General features: G+C 38.1%; 2 protein-coding genes across 6 annotated transcripts in view; one reads left to right on the plus strand and one right to left on the minus strand.

The window, feature by feature from the left end:
* ATR (ATR serine/threonine kinase) overlaps window positions 1-15,690 on the minus strand; it is a 37,605-nt gene extending 21,915 nt beyond the window's left edge. Inside the window, exons 1-18 of one of the 2 annotated variants that reach the window (XM_021394067.1) lie at window positions 15,666-15,690; window positions 13,643-13,734; window positions 12,166-12,309; window positions 10,744-11,630; window positions 9,843-10,030; window positions 8,525-8,719; window positions 8,080-8,306; window positions 7,112-7,264; window positions 6,774-6,972; window positions 5,910-6,169; window positions 5,316-5,506; window positions 5,142-5,242; window positions 4,651-4,822; window positions 3,853-4,020; window positions 2,888-3,082; window positions 2,370-2,555; window positions 1,882-1,974; window positions 187-317 (exon numbers count right to left, since the gene is read on the minus strand). In XM_021394067.1, the coding sequence (XP_021249742.1) occupies window positions 187-317; window positions 1,882-1,974; window positions 2,370-2,555; window positions 2,888-3,082; window positions 3,853-4,020; window positions 4,651-4,822; window positions 5,142-5,242; window positions 5,316-5,506; window positions 5,910-6,169; window positions 6,774-6,972; window positions 7,112-7,264; window positions 8,080-8,306; window positions 8,525-8,719; window positions 9,843-10,030; window positions 10,744-11,630; window positions 12,166-12,262 (3,443 nt within the window). In that variant the 5' untranslated portion in view covers window positions 12,263-12,309; window positions 13,643-13,734; window positions 15,666-15,690. The other variant, XM_021394066.1, reaches the window with a different exon arrangement.
* PLS1 (plastin 1) overlaps window positions 15,650-22,860 on the plus strand; it is a 38,995-nt gene continuing 31,784 nt past the window's right edge. Inside the window, exon 1 of one of the 4 annotated variants that reach the window (XM_021394075.1) lies at window positions 15,650-15,781. The gene's annotated coding sequence lies outside the window, so the exon portion shown is untranslated. Of the gene's footprint in view, window positions 15,888-22,860 lie in introns of all 4 variants that reach the window. The other 3 variants (XM_021394074.1, XM_021394072.1, XM_021394073.1) reach the window with 3 other exon arrangements.

The following is a 22,860-nucleotide window of genomic DNA, read 5'->3' on the forward strand; positions in this document are numbered from 1 at the left end:
AACAAGAAAATACACAAACACAACAGTAATCAATGATGCTTCACTGTATAAAGACATTTTAGGTGAATTGTGAAAAGTATTCTATAATATTTCAGCTCTGTGATTTGGATCATTGCCTAAAACAAAAAAAGTGCATTCAAGGACAAATGCTAAGTATGTCACTGCTTTGGAACATGATCAGTTCACCTGCAACACAGTTCTGGAAAGTCATCCTTGTATCTTAGAGCTGTTCTCAGTGTAGTCATCATCTTCACTCGTACTGAACTGATGTGTTTGGGACCCATAAGCTTCATTAAAGACATAAGACTGTTTAAGGCCTATATATAAAGAAAAAACACACTTGGGTGTATTAGATTCTCAGTAAAACACCTACAAACCACCTCTTCTAATACAACCAAGCTACCATGGATTAAGAAATCATATGCCCTATAAAACATATGAGGTAATAAAACTGCACCTTCTGTCTATTCCAAGACCAAAATATATTACTTTAAAGAATTCAGTTAAAAAACATACAGTTTCACGTTGCAAAAAAATAATTTGTGGATTAGAGAAAAGGAGAAGGAAATGACATCTGGAATGATAGGGCTGCAATAAGAATTTAACTGTCTAGGCTGTTGACAGATTGATGAGGGAAGAACTGTAGATACCAATGGAGTTTACAGTTACAGAAATCTGTTTTATGATGATTGACTACATGTCCAAAGTTTGAGAAGCTGTAAAATAGACATTTAAAAAATAGAGAGAAAACAAACTTGCATTTAAAAAGAGAGAATTGACATAAAACTTATAGCAGAAGTGACAGCAAGCTTCAGGGAGCAGTTTACAGCTCAGCTGTCCATGAGGCTGATGAAAGATCTAAGAGAAATAGTAAGATGCAAGAAAAAAAAAGGAGGAAATATTTCAGTCACAGTCGCACTGTGTCTGACAAAGGCAGCAGAATGACCAGCATGACATATCAGTTAGCACAGGAAGAAACCAGAGCCTGAGAAAAGGTCATTGGAGGGAAGATTCTCACACACTCATGGAAAATCAAAACTAACAAACAAACAAAAAATGAGAAAAAGCACAAGTAATAGCAGGTACAAGATAAGAAATGATGCATAAATGAAGAAATTCAGAAAGCATCAAGACAAATGGTTAATAAATGACGGTACTTCAATAAGAATATCTCAGAAGCAAAAAGCTAGAAAGAGAACACCAACAGAGAAAATACAACAAGTCTATCGACATAAAGGTTATGTCTGTTCTAGGACTGAATAACTCCGTACATAAATTACCTATACTGTCCCTGTGTGGTAGCTAAAAGGTCTCCCTTATGGTTAAAGCACACAGCCTCAGCACAGCCCAATTTGCAGTTTGTCTTAAGTGTCAAGCTGTGAGCTCTCATTTTTCAAGTCTGTCTATTGTAAGCTCAAAAGAGCTGTTCTATGAGAAGCAAAACGAATAACATCAATTTCCCTTGGATTTGCATCATTCTATTTTCTTTCAGCTTTTCACAGCAGTAATTTTGTCCTTTGAGGCCCTCAAAACCTTGACTTCAGCTTCCTTCCATGCTCCTCCACCCTCCACTTTGTCTCTTTCTTGTTTTGCATGTGTAAAACACTTGGACTCCTCTATAATTACTGATTGAGTGACGTGTTGTTTACCACATGTGACTCAATTATGTACATTAGCTGACCAGTAAAGAGGAAAAGAAAAACATACTTCTGAACTTATACAGAAGTCCAGCCCACAGTGAGATCATCAATTTTAAAGAATCATGTGTAAACCTCATTATTTTTGAGCCTTCCTTGACAACTGCCCAACCACATAAGCAAGTCTGGAGTACCAAAGTAGCCCTTACTTTTTTGTTTTAACACTCATATTAATTTTACCCACCATTTTTTTATCCTCAATGCCAACACTGGAACTCAATAACTGCATGTTAAAAAAGGCCAAGATACCAAGCAATTTAGGCTGCAGATAATCAGCCTGTAGAGAGGGAAAAAAAAAAGTGAAGAAGTAAAAACCAAGTAATCTTACTATTAACACATTGCTAAGTTTAAATAATGAAATAGCAAGTATGAAATGGTAATTCTGACAAATGGAAAGAATCCCAAACACATATGCTGTTCCTTAGGAAACAGCAGTGTTCATGAAAGACGTCCCTATTACACTGTGTTTTTGTTTTTAATTAATGTATTCTTGGTGTGCATCACTGTATCAGAGGAACACTCGATATGAAATGCCAGCCTTTCCTCTTCGCTTCTGCCTCAAATAGGATTTATAACTGATGCTCAGAAAACATCAAATTGCCTTTATTCCCTGACTGGAGATTAAAAATATTTATATTAAACGAAACCAAATGAATATTTTGATTTACTTACCATTTGCTCAGGTGATGTTATTTCCCTAGGTCCCTGATAGGGATCATCATGAGATGCAAATGAAGCCAATATTGACAAACCATTGAACACTTGCTGATAGTGTTCTCCTATACGTAGCAATAACTCATTATGCAGTCCCTGGTAGTCCTGTCTCAACAAGCTGCCCAGTTCGATCTCAGTCTCATTCTATAATCAACAAAAAACAAGTCTTACTTTCACCACAGTGAAACGAGCACACACAGACAGGGAGCAATGGACTCAGATTGATTTACCACAGGAATCAAAGAGAAAGCTCCCAGTCAGAAAAACATCACATAATCCAAGTTCACAAAATATCTCACAACAGTTACTCAGAACCAATGGAACTGATGATAAATAACAACAAAAGAACCTCTTCATCTATTTCCCCAGCTCTGCTTTGGAATACTTTTATTTAAGTAAAGCAGAAAGAAGAAAGTTCACTATTCATCCACCACTGCTCTCTGTCTGCGTGTATAACAGAGCACGTGCCAATTTACCTTGAGGTAATGAAGTGCCCGCTCAAGCTCATCCTTAGAACAGGAACAGACCAAATGAGAGAAGATATATTTGAAGTTGTTGATTAAAATCTCTCTTCGGTTTACATTCAGCTGTTTTGCTATAGTTCGAATGAGGGTGGAGGCTGCAGGGCTGGCCTTGGCTGCAAGGTCAGGCAGCAAAACTTGCAGGGTCCGCTGGTAAATTAAGAACAACATTTAATGGGGAAAAAAAAAGAAAAACAAAACAGCAAACTAAAACCCCAAATTAAACTAAACCAAATCAAAATAACCCATACATTAAACAAATAGAGACCAAATCCCCCTCCAAAAACACCAAATCCAGGTCTTGGTCAACATATACCTATGTTCTTATGTATGACCATAGTTATAAAGAATGAACTTGAGATGGAAACATTTAGTCAGTTGAAATAATTGTTTTTACAGAACTGCTTCACCTAACCCGTACTAAAACATCCAAATAAGAAGCGAGATGCTCATCTGAACCTTACATAGCTTCATAGATTGTTCTATTTGTATTTTGTTTGCTGGTAGAAGAGAAATAGAAAGCAGTTAACTATTCAGATCAAGAATATTTATCCACAGAACAATTTCTTCATTTGAAACAGGAAAACAGACACTGTGCAAACCATGCCTTACAAAGAATCCCTTCCAGTGCACTAAATCATTAATGTAGATATACTCAATAGTACTTTAGACCACAAACAGTTCATTAACTGTCATATTGAATTAGCTGAGACATCACTGTATCTCTTTAATAAAACAATTCCTCTGTATTGAGCTCCTAGTTCCAGCAATCCAGAATCATTCTAAATATAACAAACAGCAACCAGAGAAAACTTATCAGATCTGTAGCACTCACCAAAAAGGAAGATGGCCTAAAGAGAAATCCACAAGCATGCAAACACCCCGACATAAAAAAAAGTAAAAGGGACTAACCAACTTACTGACAAAAAGCGATTTAGATCTGGAAAGTCAAATACATTAGCAATCTCAGACAACATGTCCAGAGCCATTTCTCTCTGGTGAGCAGCTTCTTGTTTGCGTAGCTCATTACCCTGGCAGGGAGCACTCAATACTGCCATCTGGCTGGAGTGCAGCGATTCCACTAGAAACTAAGCATGAAGAAACAGATATTTAATATAATCACCCTCTTTTTCACTCCCTAAACACAAGAGTTTCATTCTTTTTATGTATCTGTTTTTCTTTCTTATGCATTGCACATAGATCCATGATTATTATTTCATGACAGAACTGGATTAATAACTGCATTTCATTTTGCAATCTCAGGCTCATATGTTGCACGCAATTTAAGAACATTCAAAACTAGAGAAGTCTGATTTTAATACTTTTTATTTTAAACAGAAGTTCTGTCTTTAGGTAATGTTAACCATGGCATTATTATGCCTGTAATAAAGTTTGAATTAAATTCCAATTACATTCTAGCCTCCAGTGACAATGGTACCATATAATGCAGGAACAGATACAGTTCCTCTGTGTCAGCATTAAGGCATCTAGGGAATAAAAGAGAAAAGCAATACTGGTAAGGGAGAAGACTAATGACAAGGTCGAGTATTTCCCATTCTTTCCAGAATGTGTTGTTTTGGGTTTTTTTAGTCATCTCTTCCCTGTCCTATGAGATTTCACCTTGCAAAATAGTGTAACGTTTATCTTTAATAACATTTTGAAAATACACACAAAAAATTGAATCAATGCCTTTATAAATCATCAACTCTTATTTTTACCTGACAGATAGGTTTCTTGTACTGACTGAAAAAAGCTTGTAGTTTTACGGACTTTGCTGCTGCCAGGGACCGAATTTCTGTGTATGCTGCTCCAGCCACAGAAGCTGACTTGGACAACAAACAATGCAACAAATGCAAGAGGGCAAATGGTACCAAATCTCCTTTTGATGCCCTTCGAAAGCGAGTAAATAAAAAGTAATTAGAAAGAAGAACAGTCATTGCAGCAATAAAATTGCTTAAAAATAGACAATTACCGTAATGCTGAACAACTCTTCACTGTATATAAATAGCTAGTCTGTACTTGCCACAGTCCAGCAGAAAAACAATGATGCAAATTTTATATGTATCAAAAGCTTAATACAGTTGCAAAAGACCATGGGAAAAGGCTGAGCTCCAAATAAGTAAACCTATATTTACACTTAACAAAAGGTTACTCTGCATCACAAACTGACAGTACTTCGCATTTTTTCAGTGTATTGTCAAAAAAATACCTTCCAATATCTCCTGTTGTGAGAATCAAGGTATCCTTAAGCTCATTATTTCTTGATATTTTGGCATGTGTATAGGCTTCCTTCATTCTTGAAACAAAGAGCTGGATCACATGAAAACAAAACACATTAGTAAAGGAAGTTGAGAAAAACAACAAAAAGTAAATATGAATTCACCTCTTTTATGAATCCCTCTTCAGAGTCTAAGGATTCTAATACGTGCTTTATGCAGTCACTGAAAGCCACTCGTACATCTTTGTCTGGATCTTCCATCAGATTTAATAAAGACCCGATGAGAATCTTCACACTTGACTCATCACTATTAAAATCCAAATGTTTGCAAAGGTGAGGTATGTTTTCTATAAATGCTGAGCAGCATGGGTTGGAGGAGGAAAGAAAAAGATACTTTTGATTAGTCTATTTTTTAATTTATTTTTTAAATAAAGCAATGATGGAAGTAAGCACTAAAACATACATACTTCTGAAAAGAGTAAATATTGAGAAACTATAAAAGTTATTCAAAATTTAGATTTTATCAAGTATTACATTCCTAGGTGTGGCCACAAATTAAAATTAACCACAGTAGTTTAAAAGGATTATCGTAACGACATCAAACATTGTCACTGATATCAACAGTAATACAACATTTCAAGCATCATCTTAACTGCAAAAAAAGAATCAAACAACAACAACAACAACACAAAACCACCTACCCAAAGCAATATATAAAAAAAAAGGAATGTACATAAACATAGTAAAATAAAATCATACCTAGCTTTACCAAACTGGATACTTTGTTCTCAAGTAGAGTAAGAAATGGCTTAAAAACACAAGCTTGTACAGAGCAAGTTTTTTCATGAGAAGAATTCACAAGAAGGCTGTTACATAAAATATCACAGGTAGCATGCTTTATAGCAGAGTTTGCTGAGGGAGGCTGTATACTGAATGTACCAGATAGACAGCAGGATAATTTCCCAACAATAGCAGCACACGCCTCCTTGACTAGCTCAGACTCATCTTGGATTTGATTTCTGAAACGGACATAAAAACAAAAACATTTTAATAAATTAAGCAATCTATTAAACATAGAAATTTACGTATCCACATTGTCTGGATTCTCTAACAATACTGAGAGCATTATAGGGTAATTTAAGGATCTGCTTTACTATATTATTCCTTTTCAACTAACTTCAAACTTAGTTTAAATGTTTGAAGCCATACTGGCCATAGTGCGTTTGGAACACTATAAATAAACTGAAGACTACAGACAGTAGAACAGAAGAGGGCAAGAAGCATACCTAAAAGGAAGAGAAACTGGAAAGATTTTAAAAAGATATATGGACAAATACATATTTTACTGACAAAGACATTCCTTTTCCCCTCCTAAGTTTATATGTATTGTTTAGAAATGGAGTCTTCAAGTAGCAAAGTAAATTGTATACTGATCTGGTTAGCGAATGCTCGCCTATCTTTGTTTACACACATTCTGTTGATCTTTTTTATGAGTTCTAAAATCTAAGTTTATTAAGCTCTAGGTGAAACACAAATAAACATTTATTTCAATGCTTGAAATACATTCCTTATCCATGCTGTTTTCTTCATGCATGAAAAGAGAAAAGATATATTAATACATACAAAAGAGCTTTCGGAACCATACTGAAAGACTGCACATTTGGTGGATGAAGCAGGAAAGAGAATCCTTTAACACAAGTAGCCCGAATTGCTTCATGGGGACTTTGTAGTGCCCAATAGTAAATGGATTTTCGCCAATCCAGATGAATGTTTCTTGGGAAGAGAGACAGAAGGAACACACAACGTGACTGAGTTTGAGGTGCTGAAGAAAAAAGTAAAACAGATAATTACTTGATTTAAACTTTGAATAATGTTAACAATAGTTAAGGGCAAAGAAAGCAATTTTACTGTAGCGCAATCATTTCTGAGAGACATTGTTTTATATAATTTAACATACTTACAGAAACTTTGTGCAGTTTTTTGACTCAAAACTAGAGGACCGGTCCCAAAAGCAGACGTTTTAAAAGAAGAATCATCAGGATGGCTGCAAATCCAGGGTAGAGTCAGCAATCCACATATATTATCAAGAATCTGATCACTCAGTGGAATTTTTACTAATGAGTGGTTAAAAAAAAAAAAAAGACATCTGTTTTTAGGTAATCTGTATAGATGCACATTATATTTTGAATTTACTAGAGAATGTTATTTTTTTCAGTCAACAAAGAAGAGCATCACTGCTCCCAAACGTTGATATTCTAGCCTTATATCAAAATAATATAAAAAGGTTCATGAAACAGCAGTACATAATACATGAGCAGGAGAATAAATATAACTTTGGTATAGTGGATTTGTATGAAGACTTTCAGGTGGACTTTGGGATGGCTAGTAAGCTGAACTCATAATGCCACTTGAGTCTTAGAAGACTGACTGTTCTCCATAATACTAGCTTCTTTAAAAAGCACACAAGAAAACCAACAAACCTACACGAGTTCTCGAGTTCTTCATATTTTTGGTACACTGCTAGCATGCCAAGTTTCAATTAAAGTAATCAGAAACTTTGAAATTTTTGAGTGAAACAGAGGTAGTACAGCATGCCGCTTCTGTGTGTTTCAGAAAGAAAAGTGATTAAAGATTAATTTCTTTGTTACACATATTCCCTTTCCAATATAGTCTCTCGCTGAGATGAAATCAACAGAAGTACAGAGAAACAGACTTGTAAATCATGTTCTAAAAGTGACGAAAACAAAGCTCTTAAAATAGAGATTTTCCCTCCTTTTTCTTTCTTCAATTTGACCTTTTTTTTTTGGTACCAGAATTAGAGCTCTAACAAAAAATGTATTATTCCGATACATCTACAAGTCAGTTTAGTCAGATGTATTCTTAGTTTAGAAATCCAGTAAAAGATATGCAAACTTAAAGGATTTCTCACCTTGTGCGTACAGCAAAGCATCAAAGATTTTCACTGTTCTGTCAACCACTTGTTCTAGGTTAGCCATCTGTGTAGCACCCTCTAACAGGCTCCCACACACTTTTACTACTCTTGTGATAAAGTCAGAGGAAATCCATGTGAACTGTATATTCTCTACACAATCTGAGAAGCATGGAGTATTCTTGCACGTGTCAGTGTTACACAGATGAGTTACTTTATGATCCATACTGTTAAAAACAGAAATCATATAATCAGTTCAACAGACTATAAACATTTAATATTGCAATGCTTCTAAAAGAAGTTACTATGTTATTGTTATATGTTATTGTACCTCATCAAAACATGCAGGACTTGCCCTGATAAATGGTCAAGTATTAATTTACACAAATCATAGTAACAATTACAAAACACTATTGGTCTCATGGTTTCACCTCGGAAGCTTTACCTGCTAGAATTCATTGGGGAAGAACAATGAACTATGCACAATGCAGCTAGTCGCAGAATTACAGCAATTCCTTCTACAGTCTGAAGAACATTTGCTGCCAGACTTTCTTTCTCGAGGATAGTTACTAAGGACGTAGCTTTCTTTGTGATGGCATTCCACAGTGTGCTCTTCAATTTCATGTTTACAGGGCTGAATCTGTAATTTGACCATATTAATTATTTTCAAACACAAAGGGCTGTTTTCAGTGGTTACTCTCTGCCCCCTACAGCACCAGAAAAGAGCAATCATCACAGCAAAAACAGCTAACCCATGTCAGACTGCAGGATTAGGAAAATAACAAAGGAACCCTCGCTTTAAATAAATTCTTGGAGAGAACTAGATGTTAATTCTAAAATCAAGCATGAAGCAAATCAGATTTATCTGAATGGCTATAAAGGTAATCGTCTACAATGCTTGTAAAGTCAAGATAACCAAGGTGTTTCCTGATAACCAGAACCTCAGTCCCTGAGGAAGTCTTCCTTGAACCCATTTCTAGCCACATAAGGAACAAGAAAGCAACTGGGAACAGCCAACATATATTTAGCAAAGGAAAATCATGCCCAACTAATCTGATTCCTTTCTACAATGAGATAATACGCTCTGTAGAGGAGAGCTGCTTATTAAGGGGACCTGAACTGGATAGGCAAGCAGCTTTCTAGAAAAAGACTGAGTGGATCTGTGGTAAGTTGAACACAAGAGAGCAGTGTGTCCTTGTTGCAAAGGTCAACTTCATACTGGATTGTATTATCAAGAGCAAAGGCTAATCAAAGTCTTCACCACTTGAGAGATCACATCTGGAATGCAGCATGCTACAGCCAGTATTGAGTGCCCAAGTACAAGAAAGAGATCAGTATGCAGGAGAAATTCCAAGATAAACAGGGAGCTGAAGCACAAAACAAGGAGAGGCCAGGAAAACTGGCTTTGTTCATCCCTGAACAACCTGTTTTAACTAGACTTGCTATGACCATGTCCAGGTTGACAGAATAGCTAAGTACATTATTCTATCACTCTGTAAGTATTCTTTCAACTTTTCTGTTTTTAGCGTGTAAAAATGAAAATACAGTATACACTAAAAATAAAAACACAGGTTCTTAACTGAAGCTTAGCTTAAAAATCACCTATTTGTTCTAATCCTTCAAAACATCATTTAGACCTTTTCCCAGAAGATCTTTCAGTGTGACTGTTATGAAGAAACTTCTTCAAAAAAAATGTTATCATTTGCTATTATTCACTAACCAAATAAATGACTATAAAAGTGGTTATTGAGTTAGTGGCATACACTACTGGTGCAGGTGACTTCTTTGGATGCTTTGCTGGTAGGCTCAGTCGCCGCCTTTTCTCTGGAACTTCATCACTGCTGCTGCTCCACCCATTAGTATCAGAAGTATCTAGCTGGCTCTGATGAAGCTCCTGAAAGATTTCTTCTGTTTGTGTTTTTAATACTGCATAAAGTGGACTCACCAGATACTGGAACGTACAGACAAAAACACCATGATGTGTGTTATGCACTGCTTCCCAAATACATTATATTACTATTTCTGACTTAAAATTTCATAATTAAACGGTAACACTGAAGGTGTTAAAGACATCTCTGCAAAAGAATCTTAATTATATGATGAAAACTTTCAGAAGTAGTGAAGTTTCTTGCATTCCCACCAGGAGGAATGCAGCTTGTTTGGATGTCTGTTTCCCAGTTCTTGCCACAGTACCTGGCTAGCAAAGTCATTAAAATAGACACAAATTTAAGAGACAACAGATATGATAAGCACATGGGTGTGTGAGTAGACAGAACACTCAGTGCATCCACACCATTATTTTGATACAAACCTGTCTCCTTGTCCCCAGTAAGTTTGACTAAAAGCATTCAGTTAGAGAGCAAGAGCAGCTCAGCTGTTTAACAGAAATTGCATGTTAAGCTGCCCTTATTTGAGTCTACTCTCTGCCTTATTCCCCTTTTATACTACACTTGTAAACAGATTCTTGTGTCTACATAGCCTTTTCAATAGTTTAACACATCTGAAAAAGACAGGGTCCAGCTACATCCAACTAAAGAACTCTAACCTGCAAAAATACATGAAACAACTGAGGAACAAGGAGATATCAATCTAATTAACCAACTAATAGAATATTTCCTGGATTTTCTTCTTTGTACAGATAAATAATTTTTAAAATTAACCTACCTCTTGTTCTTCCTGAGATCCAAGCACACTCACAAAAACTCTGCATATGGTATTGACATGGACTTTTCTTACTTGTAAGGCAGATTCATAGCCAGGTGGAACAAACTCCAGAAAATACTGCAGTATATGGCAAAAAGCAGCTTTCAGCTTTTCAGAACAAAGACACATAAACATATCTCCTTCAAACAGCGCAGAAAGCTTCTCTAGTAGCATATTCAAGTAGACAGGTTCAATATTTTTGTAAGAATCTGCTTCAAAAGGCATCAATGTTTTCACCAATTGTAAGAATGGCTCTCCCAAGAGTTCCAGTTCTTCAATATCCATTTCAAGTGCTGACTGTAGAATTCCAAAGAAGACTGTGAAGAAAACACTGGCCAGCTGTTCTGGAGGTCCTCCCAAATGAATTAATTTTACTAAAAACTTCATTGCCAAAGCTTTAACTTTTGGACAACCATACTCCAACAGGGAGCAGCCTATTCCCCAGAGAACAGTATCTTGTCTTACAAAAAATACATCTGCAACAATATCCGTCAGGATGGACAATAATATAACTTCCAAACATTCTACATTGGGCATACCCATCAGGTGTAACGGTGCTAATCTTAAATATCCCACGCTGTCACTTGCATTGCTTGAAAATCTCTTTACGGTCACTGGCCATACCAGCACATCCCAGAGCTCCTTTTGTGTGTCTCTTTCATGCAGGAGGATTAAATCTTGGAAAAGCTGTAGCAAGTCTTTTGTTAGTATTTCAAAGATGGAGCAGCTTTTCATTTTAAACAGAAAAAGTAAAGAGCAAATAACATCAGAGATGTTCTTGTGCAATGTGATACAGTTTGGAGTCGCAGCAATTCGGAGAAGTCTTGTTATGATCCAATTACTAAATTCTAGGGTAATAAAAAAAAAAACAGTACACAGAAAATTATTAAGATAAAAACCAAAGTTTCTTAATTAAGAGTACCTCTTTGAGAGTAAAGTTACTCATCATTAAATAAATAAATAAATTGTTGAAATAAATGCGTGTAAGATTAGTAAGCAGAAAGTACTTCTTCAGCAGGAGATCTTGCTGAAAGAGGAAGGGACAAGAGGCAAGAAGAAAAAACCACTGATTTTAGAATAGGTGATTTGAGACATTTTGCTCCATGACGAAAATATCTTAAAGCAACAACTATGTTATGGGATAGCTCATCAACATGAGATTAAGCAACAGTACCGAATAAGGTCAAACTCTATTCTGATCAATATCCATGACCCAAAGTGCAAATCAAATCACAAGAATAAAAGTCTATAATAAGATTCCAATATATAATAGTGATCTTCTGAATTTCTTTTCTACATTTTTGTTCTATCGTACAATCCCACTGGCAAAAGTAATTAAATCCTGGAAATACCAATTTTCAATATAGACATCTTCAAACTCACCAATGCAATTGCATTCTGTTTCCTCTTGACTTCCATCCACATTTACAAACATAAGGGGGGAAGATTTCATGATATGTTGAATAAAATCTAGTAGCATTACAGAACTTGGCTGTGAATCTGATTTCTTAATGAGTTCCAAAGCAACTTTCAAAAAAAAAAAAAGAAAAAAGACATTTCTGAATTAATATTGCAATGAAATTAACTTCCATAATTTTGGTCATATCTAAAACAAGGAAATCATAAAAGTTATTATATAAAATATTATGGTATGGTATCAAACTTGTACAGCTATCAATTCTGAGTTTACCTTATTACTCTATGAAAAAGATTTTATGGTTATTGTAAACCCTGAAGCTAAAAAGCATGAAGAAAAGTATAAAATTACTCATCATATTATCCATGAACACTACATCCATTAATTTAGTCCTATATCTAGCTCTTTGATTATTGAAAAATAGCAAAGAAATAACATTTTAATTTTCAATCAGTTCTCCCCAGATTTATGATCTAGAAAAACAAATAAGAATTGTTTACAAAGCTGCAAGTTATAGTTTGAATGTAAGCTTACAGAATCAGAGAGTTCAAAGTACTGCTATACTGTGTTCTTAGAACAGGTATCTGAATCACATCAGAGTTACCCAGTTTTCACACAGTTACATAAAGAGCACAAGGAGGAAACTATCTGAAATTTAGATAGGAATTAAGAAAACAAGTTACATTGTAATGATAAAGTACTTGCATACTTAAAAGCAATACCTAAAATAGTCTGGCTTTTCATTTTCATTCTTCCCTCTCAGGAGCAGAAGAGAATTAGCAAATACCTTATCTGAACAGTACTATAAGTATAACACTTTAAATGATCAATTCACTAGATAAAATGCATCTTACAGAGACAGCTACATGAAAATAGCCCTCAGAAACAGCGTATAATAACTATTTTTGTATATGTGTAATATCATAAAATACATTTTAATATAGATATTAAAGATCACCTTACAATGAGTCTCCTTAAAGCAAATGCACAAATAATGCTAAATGCCAGATTTGTAGAGTCTGTATTTCACAATTAATCAAAGTACTGTTAAACTACTGCAATAATTGGAACCTTAACATGATTCAAGGACTAGTTGCCACTCCAAAATTAAAAAATAAAGGTTTTTACATCAAAGTGTTTCAATTCTTGAAGACCTTGTGAATATTAAGATTTACAAGCTACATTACTCAATGAGCTACTTTACCTCAGATAAAATAATTCTGAGCATTTATATTCACACTTTTTTTTTTTACTATTATACATTTGTCTTAAGTTACTTCATAGCAAATATTTAAACATGGAGGTTATTAAAAAATAAGACAAAAAATGGTATTGCATTTGAGCACTAATCTTTGTTGAAATGAGTTGTAACTTGGTTCTGTGTTGAATTACTTAAAACATACATCAGACTATTATTTGAGATACTAGATAGGCAATACTTACCCACATCTACATCTGTAAGAATTCTGTCAATGAATTGGCAGAGTATTTGTCTTGGTTTCTGAACAACTGTATCATATTCTTCTGGACTAGCACTAAAATAAGAAGCACACTATTTTATCTATTTAAAAATACAAAATAATTAATGTCCATCACAACAACACAGCATTAAACACCAGAACGGATCATTTCCTTCTAGAAGTTTTCAAAAAGAAACGCCACTGGTTTTCTTGTTTTAGCGACCAGCATATTTCAGCCTCTTTTCTTCCCTACTTTTCCTAAGTAAAAACCTGTATGAAATGCTGAAAGCCATTTAATTTTGTTATGCAATTACATTTGATATACATTAAACACACTTCTGATCTATTAAGGCCACGCATTGCTACAAAGCAAAACAGGTTTAGTGCAGAAACATAAAATTAAGAGCCTGTTTTTCTTTTGGAATTAACAAACTTATTCAACAGACCAGCAACAGGTACGCAGGGTAAGAGGTGTCAGCAGCACTTCTCAGGTGACTAAGATGTCAGTACCATGGTTAGGCCAAACCATCAATGTATATTAACACCTCCACGTTACCTAGTGTCGCCTAGCACAGAATAAAGCCACAGTCTTGACGGTGCCATTCAAACTTTAGAGCCAAACATATATTCTCTCTGCACAGATGGAGCAGATACATGCCCCAGCTGTGAAAAGCTCCTACACTGGTTTCATCTTAGCCTAGAGCAGCTTCAGTCAGCTGAGCTAGACAACAGCAACTTTCCATTCAGGAGAACATGTGTAGCAAATGACTGCTACGTACCTAGAAGCCTCAGGTACGTAGTTTCGTTTCACCATATGCAACACAGATGCAGCCAGAGTAAGGACCCTGAATGGCTCCAAAGAAGCTATGCTGGTTGGATTCCTAGCATGCTTGTGAGAAACTTGTATGTCCACCTAACTCTATAATCAATGTTTTTCCTAGAAGCTGAACAACTGTGAACTAAAGCAGTAACTTGTGTGTGTTCTGCCAACACACCACAGAAGATCAATTTTGCTTAGGGCATTGCCTCAAGAAGCAGAGCGCAAGCCTCAGCTCTGTCACAGCCTTCATCCCCCCCCTCCCAATTTGGCATCTGTGTAATGGTACTGGTGCTAATTCCATGGATTATGCTGTTGCTGTGAAGCACTCAAACTGAGTGTTTCAGGTACTACAATATAAAGCTTTCAATAGCTTAAAAATGAAGACGCAATCAAAACAAAGAAGGCTGTAGTTGTGCTATCAGAGGGGGACTTTAGGAACATGGGCTTTATTAAAACAGGGGCACGTGAAGTGTTCTGAGTAACTTTTCAAGCAGCAGCAGCAGATGACCGGTGTGACAGAGTTCTGCCTGGTGTGGCCCTAAGTCACCCTGCATAAGGCACGGCCCAGGAAGCAGAACCAAAAGTATGCGAAGACACTTCAACTGTCAGCAAAACGTCGCTGTAAGCAGCACGGAGGGCCCCAGCAAGCCCCCCACCGCTCCTCCCAGAAACGGCCCAGGAGGGACGCAGTGCCCCAGGGGCGAGGAGGCGACAGAAGGAGAGAACGACACGAGCTCAGCCCAAGCCTTCACGGGGTGGCGGGGAAGAACCAGAACGCTCCACCCCCCCCCCCGAAGCAGGCCGTCCCCTGGGGTCCCCGCGCCTACGAAGGGGCCGGGCCAAGCCTACCTAGCGAGCTCCCGCAGCGCCGGGATCATAGAGGCCATCTCCAGCCCCTGCTCGGCCATGGCTCCGGCTTTGAACCGCGCCGCCGAGGCGGGAACGGCGGAAACCGCGGGACGGCGGCCGGCGGGGCCCAAACCGCCTCCGTCAAACGCGCGGTGCTCCTCCGCGCCACCCAGAGGCTCTGCCGCGTTCAACCGCCTCGTCCCCAGGCTGCACCCCGCTGGCCTTTAGGGCATGGCCAGCCTACCCGCGGCGCCGCTACCCTCAAGCGCCCGGCTCCCTGACACCCGTCCCACCGCACTCAATTGCGAGGCGATACCGACACCGCCGCCCCACATACCCTCAGGCGTGAGGGGCCCGGCGGTGGCCCCGCCCCTGCCGCCCCGCCATTGGCCGCCCGCTCCGCCCCGCCCCGCGGGCAGCAGGTGGCCGTGCCGAGGGAGGCGGCGGCAGTAGGTGAGTAGCGGGGTGTTGGTCCGCCCGTGTGGGTACGGGGCGGGAGGTGTTCATCGGTGCGGGACTCGGCGCCCAGTACTCCTGATAGCATCGAACGGGAGCGTGTGTAAGATGCTGTTATTTTTTTTATTTCCAGCGTTTGTTATTCTCTGCGCGCGGTCCTCTGAGGGTGGTTCTGTGCCTCGGGGCTGCGGGCTCCCGGCGCGCTCCGTGGGTCGTGTGTGGGGCTGCGGGCGGGGCAGCCTGAGGGGGCTCAGGACGAGCCCCGTCCTTCTCTGCGTCCTGTTCCTATTCTCCCTAAGCATGTCAGCTTTGCCCTGTGTTGCTTCTGGGCTGAAATAAAATCTTCTCACAGGGTTCTGGTTCTGCTGCCTGCTCGCACTGGGTTGCGACTGTGTCTCGTGTGTGAAAGAGCAGAGGAAATTGTTTGTGTGTGTTACAGCTATCGTTCATTTCTGGTGGGTGTCCTTAGGGAACCTATTGCTAATGAACTTTTACTTTAATAAACGGTGTTTTTTGACCTGAAAAGTGTGCATATGCTATGTCATAAAACTATTCTGATGATGTTTCTAAGGCTGCTAACATAAGAAGGACATATTTGGAATATTTAAGAAACTTTGCAGGACCTATTTGAGTTTTATCTTTGTTTTCCCATGATTATTGCGCTGTTTTCTTCTTTGTAAAGTATCGAGAGCCTTCTGGGAGCAGTTCCTAGCAAGAAAGCAAAAGCTCTGTAGTTGTGCATGTTCTGGTAAGCAGAGCTGTGATCGCCTAGGAGGACCAGGAATGTCTGGATTTTATTGCCAGTTTTATTTAGAGCCAAGAGTTTCCTACCCACTTCAAATGAGAAACTTTTGTGTTGTTACTCTGAAAATAGCATTCTGAATATCAGCTTCCAAGTCTGAGACAGCAGTGATGTGAAGAAAGATGTGAACTGGACTACTTCTTAATTTGCTGAATTAAATCCTGGTGATATTGTAGCTGATAAACATACAAAAGATATCAGGGTGCCTGTTAGGATTGGAGAGAAGCTTCAGCAGGGTATATTTCTTCAGATTTAAATCTAAAAAATATTATTATAAACTTAATGAATTACACAGAGACATTTCTTTGTTTATAAACTGTAATTCGGGTACATATGGTACTTAGTGGAAAAAACTAGAAGTACATTTGTCTTTAAGTGTACCAAGTTGTCAGTAAGATCTTACTAATATAGATATTGTGACAGCATTTCTGTTTGTCGTGCATAGAATGCTATATAAATTCATGGTGCAGTTTCTTCAAGCATTAACCAAAGTGGTAATTCAGATTTCTTTCTTCCCAATTGCAGTAAGCACTCAGCAATTCCCTAGGGAGAAATCTGTTTCTCACCTCTCATTGGAGTGGGTCTGGGAGCTTTTGCTTGTTCCTGGTTGCAAAGCTCCATTGGTTACCTTCTGACAAATATTGTCAAGTTTCTCCTTCTGACTTGTTACGGACACTGGAGAGTCTTATAGGACTGACTGTATTGTGCTGTGAGGATGTAAGAAGTCTTCTGAGTGCACCCTATGAGATACCCCGCTAGGTATTAGCGTAACCTAGCAATCCTCAACCCTCCGAACACTCAACCTTCCTCCTCACTTTGCTGGAGTGTGCAGTGAGTAGCTCAATAAACTCTTAATTCATCTTCCTTATCCCATTATTTTATGGTGGTTTATATTGTCTTTGCTCTCTGGAGAAGTGGAAGGTGTCTTTTTCCAGCAGCAAAGAGACTCGCTACTGTTGAAAGCAGCATGCCTTTAGAGCATTCTGTGCCTTCTCTTCCAATGCAGAATTCACGTTGGTGAAATGAACCTTAGGTGTGCTGAACTCGCAGCTTGCAGAACTCGGGGAATCCATGCAGGAAAGCAGAGTGAAGTGTTGAACCAGTGTGTGACACTGACAAGCTTCATGCCTGGCTGATCTCCTCTCACCCTTGGACTGCCTAGTCACTTGTTGGTTGCGCTGTACTTCCACACCCAAGCTTCTTTTTGGGTTTTGTTTTTGCTTTACTGGGTCCCTCTCCAGGTCACTGCAGCGTCTCAGTTTAAGACGCTACGTGACACTGACTTTGCCTTAGAGCAGGAGATCCCAGAGCACTAGAGCATGTTCACTGCACTTTCATTCTCTCTGTTAATAAAATTCTGATGTGATTGATGTTGTTATAGGACTGCAGTTAAATCTCAACTGTCTCTTGCAGACAGATACAAGTGATTATATTAAGACTTTTAAACACATATTCAACGATGCCTGCATGAACTCTGAAATGTAAACACTATATAGGCTGTGTGTGGTGGTCAAAGGAAATGTGGCAAGCTGTGCACTGAGCTCCTCTTGATCTGTGCCAAGTGGTTTCATGGAATAACAGGGTGTGCTTATGGCTTATCACATGTGTAGCTGCTGTAATTGCACCTGACTGTATGATTACTTGAAGACAGATTTCCATATATAGTTGTGAAGGTGGTTGTCAGAGTGGATGGCTGACCTTTGAACGTATTGCCTTGTTCCTGCACACCATAAAAATGAGTATTCCGGAAAGCTCTGCTTTTAATAGGTGCCTGTGCTCCACAGTTAACTTGTCTCAGTGAAGGGGCACAGGTTATAAGTATATCTGGGCCTCGATATTGGTGTGATAATTTTTATTTTAAAAATGAACTGCGAAAGCAAATGCTGATAAGGACTAGGCTGTAGAGATTCTAGTCCTGCAAGCATTTTTTTGTGGTTTTGGTAAATGTCCTTATGTACTTAAGATTATTAGTGAAGCAAAATTAAACATTGGAGTAATTTGGAGAGAATATGTTGGATTATACATTCTTTAGTAATCTGGCCATATAACAAAGCAGCAATGACTGTGTTTTTCCATTATGTACAACCACCACTACTACTAAAAGCTAGTTGCATGTATATCTGTTATTTGTATCTTGCTTTGTAGTGGTTCATTCCTGTACCAGTGTTATAACATCGAGACTTTGGGAGCCGATAGTTGTTGAATGAAAGCAAAGTGTCTGGAATTCACTTCTGGAGGGCAAAATTTGCTGAATCTTAGATGCCGTTTAAAAACAACAACAACCAGAACTAGACAAAGTAATTGCTGTAATAATTTCTTGGGAAATTTTTTTTCCATGGTTTAATTGTCTGTGCAAATTAAGTTCTTTAAATGTGTAGCTATAGCGATGCTTAAAAATACTTGAGTAATGTGCAAATATCTGTACTAGTCATGGTAGGAGGAAACTGCGGTGTTTTAATTTAAAATGTAATTTAAACTAAATTTGTGTGAGAATATTGACATTTAGCAGTACTGTGGACAGCTTTTGTCAACTTTCAGCAGTTATCTTTCCGTAACTTAGTACAGAAACCGACAAAATTGAAAAGGGGGAAAGGGGAATTGCCTTTTTTTACTTTGTCTTCCTTATTTTAAGCCAAATAATTGAAACCTGTGTGTCTTGGAACACTGTTCCTTTTGGAGTAGCGTATGTTCCGTAATGAATTTGTAGTACTTAGAGCTTTTGCTGCTCTGCGGGGATTGGGACAACAGAGTAAACAAGAATTTGGCAGCATGTAACATGGAAACATCTAGACCAAAAAGGTTGTACCAGTTACCCTTACTTTCAATGCTTCACATAAATTTAAAATGTGTAATGTTTAGTTGCCTCCTGTTCTATTGCTGTTAACTAAAGTATTTTCATGGTGTTCACCAGGATGTGTGGAATGCTTCATTTCTGTGACAGTTTTCCCAAGGAAACTCTAAAAAAATTGCTAGGTCTACATAAATTGATTAAATAAATGTAGAATGAGGGTACTGGTGAGTAGAAGGATCTGATCTGAGCAAACAGGATTATTACTGCAGAATGAAGGCCCTAATGTGCTGTGCTGGACAATAAGGAAACAATCAATGGTAAATGTAGTGCTGGAAACAATACTTAGCTAAATGACTCCAGCTGCTATAGCTAAGCAGTACCTCTCATCTAAAAAATTAGTTTCTAAGGTATTCTTTGTAGGGTGCTGTATCACAGACGAATTTCAACCTTGACCTTTACTGAGCAAGCAGTTGACTGGTGGTCACAGTGTGGTATGCAAAGGATATTAACAAGAAACTCTACAAACTATGGTTAGACCGAGTTGAATAGGGGTCAAGGGTTCTAGGTTACTGATAAAACCAGTTCTGCATTACAGTCATGTCCTATCACTTATTAAGGAGTGTTTAATTGTCGCTATAGCTATGCGTTTAAAGAAGGGATGCAAAATGAGATGGCAAGGGTGACTTCTCTGTTATCCTGTGGATTGTGTTTGTGATAAAATGGCTAATTACACGACTCCAGCTTTGACTCATACTAAATGTCACTTAGGACCATATTATGTAACTTATTTGTTTCAGTACTTCTAAGTGTAAATTAGTAGATGAATTTCTGGATGGTTTTGGACTTGTGTGCTTACTTACTGCTATTACATAGAGGTTTCTGAGGAGAATTAAGGTAGTACGTCCCAACAGCTCATCAGTGAGACTGGTATTGCTCAGCCTCGGAAAAGAAAGAAAGCATAAAGCAGATTGTGTGCTTGTACGTGCATGCTTTTGGTGGAAAAGAGGTTATCAACCCACTTATGGTGTTCCCTTGGAGATGTTTTGTTAATAACAATAGATATTAGCAAAAAAAAAAAAAAAGCTGGATCCAATATAATCCAATTTTATTCACTGAAAATGTGTTCACCTTCTCATTTTGTTAATAATCATTCATACACTTCAGAATGGACTGTAAAAATTATTGACATAGAGTCAATGCTTGCATCTTGTTCTCGGAAGGAAGCAGATTTCTGACCAAGCAAGATTTGTTGTGAACAGGAAAACCGTGCATTCATCTTTTTACACGCGTGTCGTGCTCTTACTCTTTTTATCATCAAACAGTATTGATGGACCAACAACAACTTTTCTGCTCAGTGTATTGTTTTCAGTTGTCTTCTTTTTACTAAGTAAATTAATTAAGGTCAAGGCACTTAAACTCAGGAGGATTAATCCACATCAACTAATCCTTTCTCAACGAACTAAGCATATGTTGCACGAGCAGTTGAGTGCTGCTGTAGTCTGTGCTCCCTCAGAAGTGCTTGGTCAGGTGCCACTGAGTGGCGTGGCTTCCGGCTGGACTCCTCAGCCAAGGACAGCGTGGTGGGAGCACAGGAAAGCTTCTCCCTCAGTATGCTAACAAGAAGTAATAACAGTAAACTTTTCTGTGCCACGTTTTGCAATTTAAAAATAGGGATTTAAGGATAGATAGCTATTTAAAGTTGGAGCATTAATTTGGGGGAGCTAAAAAAAAAAATGGGTTATTGTCATGAGCTCATGCTATGCAGTGTGCCGGTGAACAACATGACAGGCTCATTGAGCTTTTGTGAGGTCAAGGGGAGGAGAAGCCACTCAGAGCAGACTTGCAGCTAATTTAAAATCCTGAATGTTTGCTTATTTAGCTAAAATATTGTATAACATAAAAATTATATCTTGAAAGTTCTTTTCTAGAGACGTGTTTTGCCACTGTAAAAGAACTGATTGGTCACAAGACAATGTATCTGAGAGTTGATCACACTTAAGTTTTTAGCTACTATTTTCCTTACTGAATGTGTGGAAATTTGCTCTCCACGTGCTAACAAAAATGTTACAATAAGAGAAATAATAAATATTTTACTTGGAAAGCATCCATCACAGTTTGAGAAGACTTTGAACCATTATTTGGCAATTTTGGAAAACAGTGCAGCATTTAGCACAGACTGCTGCAGCATTCAGTTGTTGCTGCTGGAGGGTAATTTAAAATGCCTTACCACTAATTATGAATACATAGGCGTGTGTTCATTTTGTATTCTGCTACATGAGGTAAATGGTACGTGCTTAAGGGCTTGCAAATTTTTCTTGTCCCTGTCGGATTTCCACAGAGCTTGTTTTGCCAACCTTGGGTTAAGGCAGGCTTCGTATGATACGCTGTGCAACTTGGAAGTCAGAGACGAACTTGCTTCTGTATTACTGAAATATAATGCCAAATACCAAGAGGAAAAGCCCTGGAAATAAGGTTGGAGGAGAGCTCAGAGGAAAAAGTGGTGTCCTACCAACCTTTTCCTTTCTCAGACACCCATCCCAGCAAAACCGGGCAGGTTGGAAAAGCACTCTTAATCCTGAGAAATGGATATGTACCTGTTAAAAATATTTCAAGCATTTGTTTTGGAGCACAGATGCATCTCGCAGTTAAGTTTGTTCAACTTAGGTTGGAGACAGGTGCTTGGGAGTGTCTGCTTATATTGCCAGCTGAAACTATTAAAAAACAATTAGAGAATTTGTCTAAGCACGAGAAAAAGAAGCTTTTACCTGAGCATCAGAAATAAATTTCTATTCTTAAATCAAAACTCTCCTAACTGTGTGGATCCTACAGCTTTGGTTCTGAATAACTTAGTTACACATACTTTGCAGAGAAATATCTTTCTTTTTCTCTTCCAAATGTGATTTAATATGGCAGTTGTCAGCAACAACTGTACGTTTTCTTCTGGCCTAATTAAGAACAACAGTAAGAGCAAACAAACTTTGTGTGCTCCAGATACTCTTCTAGTTTGGAAGCTAAGGCAAAACTCTGTTCAGTTCTGGTCACTCAGATTTACTGCTTTGTTCCTTTTATCCTTTGCACTTCAGCAGCACAGCTCCGTAAGACTGTGAGCTCACAGATGGGCAGCGCTTACACATCCGTGGCCTCTGCAGCAACTGCGAGGTTTTAAATGGCTGCTGGTTGCTTTTGCCATGTACTGCAGAAGACCCTCCTTTTCTCTCCAGCTTGGCCAATGAAGAAAGAAAAGCAAAAATAACCTATGAATTTTCCATGACAGAAAATCCTGGCGTGGTTGCAGTGTAGTAGCTGATCAGTCTAATCTTCTAATAATCTTTTGAACCATGTAGAGTTGAACAAGGAATTAGCAGGTAACTGAGGGCTGTATTGCCCTCTGACAATTAATGAAAACTTAAATATATTCTAGAAATGCAAAGTAGTCTGGTGCTGTTTGTTAGTGACTGCAGTTAACTAAATGCATCTGAAATG

Source organism: Numida meleagris, chromosome 4, assembly GCF_002078875.1.
Source record: "Numida meleagris isolate 19003 breed g44 Domestic line chromosome 4, NumMel1.0, whole genome shotgun sequence".
Lineage (NCBI taxonomy): Eukaryota > Metazoa > Chordata > Aves > Galliformes > Numididae > Numida > Numida meleagris.